Here is a 6,000-nt window from a genome sequence, read left to right on the forward strand (position 1 = left end):
GCTCTGAAACATCAAAGTGCTGGTTTCTGAACTGTGCTCACATACCTAGTGCACCTGGAGGACTACAAGAGGAAATCTGCAGGAGCCTGGGGTCAATGAACGGTGTGAAGGAAGAGGAAGACGATGAACTACATTTCGGCTGGAGACTTTCAGCTGATTCACTCTGAAAAGAAGTGCAATTAAAACTTGAAACACACTCTTATGAAGGAATTGATGTGCTCTGACCGTGGCTGTCCTCTGCCTGGTGTTTCGTACATCTACATTCATGTGCCTTCACAAAGTACCTTTAATGTGGTCAAACATTCCCAACATGCTTCATTCCCAAAACCTAATTTGACACTGAGCTTCACAAAGGGATAGACAGACAGATGGACCAGCAGCTTTAAGAAAGACAGGGAGATTTATAAAGAGCACCAGGAGAGAGAAGCAGAGAAATTAATGAACTGAATTCCAGAACTGAAGGCCTAGGTGGCTCTGTTAATGATAGATTGAAATTAATTCATTAATTAATCCTAATCAAAATCAGTGTTACACAAGAGACTGGGACTGCAGGAATACAATACAGTTTGTGATATTTGTGTTGCACAGTGGTAGAGTCTCTGCTTCTGAGCTACAAAGTGTGGGTTCAAGTTTTGTTTTTATTCATTTGTGGGATCTGGGCGTCGTTGGCTCGGCCAGCATTTATTGCCCGTAAAAATCCGATATGCTTCAGATGTATGAAATAGCACATTCTGAGCAGGTTGATTAAAATATTGATATTTTTACAGAGTTGGAGGCAATATCCCCTCTGATATTTTGTTGTGCTGCAGGGTCAACTCCCTTCCGTGAGTACCACCTTTACATAGACATACATTCAGACAGCATGGAAACAGGCCCTTCAGTCCAACCAGCCCATGCTTACCATCTTCCCAAACTAAACTAGTCCCACTTGCCTGCATTTGGTCCACATCTCTCCCAATCTTTCCTATTCATGTACTTATCCAAATGTCTTTTAAATATTGTAACTGTATGCACATTCACCACCTCATCTGGCAGTTCATTCCACACAAAACTAGTCTCTGTGAAAAAAATTTCCCCTCATATCCTTTTAAAAACTTTCACCTCTCACCTGGTTTTGAGCTCTCTCATCCTTGCTATTCACTTTATCGATGCCCTTCATGATTTTATAAACCTTTGCAAGGTCATCCCTTAGCCTCCTGTGCTCCAATCAACCAACCTATTTTTATATCTCAAACTCTCTATCCCCAGTAACATTCTGGTAGATCTTTTCTGAACCCGGTCCAATTGAACAATATCCTTCCTCTAGCAGGATGACCAGCACTGCATGTGCTATTGCAGTAGAGGCCTCACCAACATCCTGTACAACTACAACGTGACGTCCCAACTCCTGTATGAGCAATGAGAGCAAGCGTGTTAAACGCCTTCTTAACCACCTTGTCTACCTGTGATCCAAATTTCAATAATTTATGTAGCTGAACTCCTCAGTCTATGTGTTCAAAAACATTACCCAAGGCCATACCATTAATTATATAAGTCCTGTCCTTATTTGTTTTACCAAAACGCAATACCTCACATTTATCCAAATCAAACACCATTTAGCTAATCCTCAGCTCATTGACCCCATTGATCAATCTTGCTTCATAACCTTCTTCACTTTCCATTACCCCACCGATTTTGGTGTCATCCGTGGACTTACTAACTCTATCTCCTTTTAACTCAACCAAATAATTTATATAAAGTCTTAAATGGGACAACTGGAGAGGGGCGTGCCTGGTGCTAGTGTGAGTATAGGGCAGCATTTATCAATATTACAGTGGATGCTAGGGTACATGATTCTCAGAATGAGGCCAGACTCCAACACAGGGAGAAAGTGAGGACTGCAGATGCTGGAGATCAGAGTCAAAATGTGTGGTGCTGGAGGTGGGGAGGGCGGTGGGAGGAAGGTAGCTGGGAATGCGATAGGTGGATGAAGTTGGAGGGTGATGGTGAAAGGTCAGAGTGGAGGGTGGAGTCGATAGGTGGGAAGGAAGATGGACTGGTAGGACTGGTAGTTCAAAAGGGCAGTGCCAAGTTGGAGGGCTGGATCTGGGATAAGTTTGGGGGGAGGGGAGATGAGAAAACTGATGAAATTGACATTGATCCATACTCCAACAGTCTTGCTGGGCTCCCTCCCTGCTCTGCAAATCATGTACACTGTTCAATGATTAGTTCTGGTCTGCAGTACCTGTCCCTGCCCCATCCCCAAGGACGTCTACAGAATGGTGGCAGCCGAGGAGTCAAAATCCACACCACCCTACCTCCCCAGCCCCATCCCACATTTCCTGCTACTGTCCTGGGGACAAATCTTTCATGCTTTGAGTTTCCAGCCTCTCGTTCAATCTTGGATCACTGACAAACATTACTTCAGTTCTGTAGATTTGGACATGTAGGTAGTGAGCACCAATGTGCTGCAGATTGTGAAACATTCCTAATCAAAGCAAGCAAGCAGGAGGAAACTTATCATTTTATGGAAGAATAGCTTTCCTGCCTCAAAATGTAGTCAGGCAGCTTTCAAAGCAGGTATTCAACTTTCTACATCAGAAAACACAAAAGACTGCTCCACAGTTACTGAAAGAAGGAGCAGCGCTCCGAAAGCTAGTGCTTCCAAATAAACCTGTTGGACTATAACCTGATGATGTGTGAATTTTAACATTCTCCACCCCACTCCAACACCGACTCCTCCACATCATTAAAAAAACAGATAATTGAAGATGATGTGAAGATACCAGTGTTGGACTGGGGTGGACAAATTCAGAAGCCCAAATAAAGCTCTTGGACTATAACCTGGTGTCGTGTGACTTCTGAGATAATTAGAGAGACCTCTGTATAGCTTTTCCCAAATCGCAAATTATCGCACTAGCCAAACATTTACTATGCAGTTCCCTTTGTAACAACAGATATGCTGCATTCCCAAAAGGTTAAAAGACTGGAATATATTACTGTAAAGTGTATTATATAGGCCCCCACATTTTTATCTGCAATCTTTAATTAATTGTAGGGAATGAATAGACAGCAAGGCAATGCTTTAGTGGTTTTAACGGAAAGGTATTTGTGAAAAAAAGGAACAACTTACACACATATTTAAAAAGACTAATTAAAATCTTACATTTTTTTTTGGATGATTAGAGTTGGGCAACAAATACTGGCCTTGGCTTCAATGCTCACATGACATGAAAAAAAATTCCAGTCAGGTAAATCATTTTAGCTCAAATTAACAGAAGAATGATGAGAAATTGTTTGCTGCTTATCTAATGGCAAAGATATCAGCTTTTCTTAACAATGAAATACATGAGCTCTCATTTGCATTACGAATGAATGAAAGAATTCCCTTGCATTTCTGTCTGTCACCACTCGCTGGTATCATGCAGGGCAGTTGTATTGCTCTTTGTAAAACATGCCTGGTTAGTTGCCGTCCTGTTGTGAAGTGGCTGAGGACTCTGCACCATTCCCTGCTGATTGGCTGAGATGTTAGTCGAGTGGCTTTGCTGGAGGAGATCTGGGAGGCGCTGAATCACACTGGGGCCATCTGCACATTCCTGCAGTCTGCCACACTTCTGCCCTGCTATCTTCTGTACAGAAATAACACACACATTACCGATAGAGAAAGAGAGAGAGAGAGAAAGAGAGAGAGAGAGAGGAAAACAAAGCACAAGAGGCGGCCAAGGTCTGGCAAATTCAATCTGATCATCAAGAAGTGTTGGAGAGGACAACACTGCTGATAATTGGACCTTTTCATATTCCTTCAACAGTGATGAGGGCCCTCCTGTTGTTCACGCAAACTATGGCTGCAGTTGGAGAAACTGGTTGGTTCACAATTTTCAGTTTTGTTCTTTCCCTTTTTTAGGCTGAGGGGAGAGGCTGGGCTGTCGCTGAATTTGGGGTTGGAGCTAAGACTCCGCTCCTGATCCTGTGATGTTCTACACTTTCATGAATGACTGGATGATTGGAAACGTGAAGACTGACACTGATACAATGACCTCAGCTACCCCAAAGTGCTTTTTAATTGCAGACACCTGTGTGCCGTGGCAAGCAATTGGTGCGGAGCAAGATTCCCAAAGAAAGCAGTGAAGTAAATCACTAGATTTGCTTCAGTGGCACAGGTTGAGAGATAGATATAGGCTGGGATAGCATCTTTGGAGAATTGCCCTGCTCTCCCTCAAATAGTGTCGTGGGATCTTGTACAGCCATCACTGGTGGAAGATGGGGCTTCAGTTTGACATCTCATCTGAAAGAAGGCATGTCCTTCTTTAATGTTGGATCTCCATAATGGGACTTGAAGCTGAGAGCTCCAGACGTTCCTGTAAGTTATCATTAAAACTGTTTACCCCACCTTTCCAGCCAGTGCACATATCCTTACTGCATCCGTGAAAGTTCTAATCACATGTCTGGCTCTTTTGCCAGTATTTCCAAACCACTTCTCTGATTCCCAAATCTCCTGCTCATGGAGACATTTTGAGATAAGATATAAGGTGTTATTATAGAAAGCAGGATTTCAGCCCTGGCCAGCAGAACTCTCATTATTGGCACAACCATTAGAGTAGGGTACCTCTAAACAGCTGGGGCAGCACAGTGGCTCAGTGGTTAGCACTGCTGCCTCATAGCGCCAGAGGCCTTGGCTCGATTCCAGCCTCAGGCGACTGCCTGTGTGAAGATTGCACATTCTCCCCCTGTCTGTGTAGGTTTCCTCCAACAATCCAAAAATGTGCAGATTAAGTGAATTGGCCATGCTAAATTGCCCATTGTGTTAGGTGCATTAGTCAGAGGGAAATGGGTCTGGTGGGTTGCTCTTCAGAGGGTCGGTGTGGATTTGTTGGGCTGAAAGGCCTGTTTTCACAGTGTAGGGAATCTAAACTGTGCAAAGGTGACATAGGTCACTGGAGTGCGTCCAAATGAATTATTCAAACTGGCAATAAGACACTGATACTTCTGGATGTCAGGATTAAATGTTCTGATTGTGAAGCCACAGTTTGATATGTGACTTTACAATATCATTTGGTTAGATGTCAGACAATTTCTGAACAAACCGCTTTCTCCGTCCTTGCCATAATGCATGTATCATCCCAAGATATGCAGCAGCAGCTCACAACAATCTCTTCCACGGGATCTCACCATCACGATGGCCTCTCTTAACAGGACAGGGTAGCAGATTTATAGAAATACCATCATCTCCAATCTACCGGGTCAAGTCTGCACTTGGTCCAAGTCTGCACATCTCAGTTTATTTCACTATTGTTGGATTAAAAATCTCAAGCCTTAACTGTATTTCTTCATTTCTCTACTTTTATACTAAGACGACTGTAGTGCCGAACGTTTTAACTTATTTCTTTATTTTTCTACTTCTGTAACTAAGATTTTGTACCGAGATACATTGTACCTAAGATGGCATCGTGTGTGGTGACTTCCAATACTTTTTACTCTATCCTTGTACCCTGTACTTGAGTATATGTGACAATAAAACGTAAATCTAAATCTAACAGAACCTTGTGTTCATATCTCCCAGACAGACTGCACAGTTCAAGAAAAATGGTCATGAACACCATCTCAAGGCCATCCACAGATGAGCATGAAATGAGAGCCTTGTACAGTTAGCTCAATATCTCAGTCCTTCAAACTACACTACAAACTGGCATCTATAATGGCACAAACAGTGTGGAAAATTGCCTAGGTGGTGTCCTGGACAATTCAGCCAATTTCCACCTCATCAGTTTATTCTTAGTCATCAGGGAGAAAGTGAGGACTGCAGATGCTGGAGATCAGAGCTGAAAATGTGTTGCTGGAAAAGCGCAGCAGGTCAGGCAGCATCCAGGGAACAGGAGAATCCACGTTTCGGGCATGAGCCCTTCTTCAGGAATGAGGAAAGTGTGCCCAGCAGGCTAAGATAAAAGGTAGGGAGGAAGGACTTGGGGGAGGGGCGTAGGAAATGCGATAGGTGGAAGGAGGTTAAGGTGAGGGTGATAGGCC

At 43.3% G+C, this 6,000-nt stretch overlaps 1 protein-coding gene across 4 annotated transcripts in view; it reads right to left on the reverse strand.

Annotated features, from left to right (window-relative positions):
* The window catches only part of si:zfos-2326c3.2 (mitogen-activated protein kinase kinase kinase kinase 4), a 310,274-nt gene that overhangs the window by 62,307 nt on the left and 241,967 nt on the right, over positions 1-6,000 (reverse strand). For 3 of the 4 annotated variants that reach the window (XM_043705152.1, XM_043705150.1, XM_043705149.1), the window contains exons 21-22: positions 3,438-3,608; positions 46-163 (exon numbers count right to left, since the gene is read on the reverse strand). In XM_043705152.1, coding sequence (XP_043561087.1) covers positions 46-163; positions 3,438-3,608 — 289 coding nt within the window. The remainder of the gene's footprint in view (positions 1-45; positions 164-3,437; positions 3,609-6,000) is intronic. The other variant, XM_043705151.1, reaches the window with a different exon arrangement.

Source organism: Chiloscyllium plagiosum, chromosome 15 (assembly GCF_004010195.1).
Source record: "Chiloscyllium plagiosum isolate BGI_BamShark_2017 chromosome 15, ASM401019v2, whole genome shotgun sequence".
Taxonomy (NCBI): Eukaryota; Metazoa; Chordata; class Chondrichthyes; order Orectolobiformes; family Hemiscylliidae; genus Chiloscyllium; species Chiloscyllium plagiosum.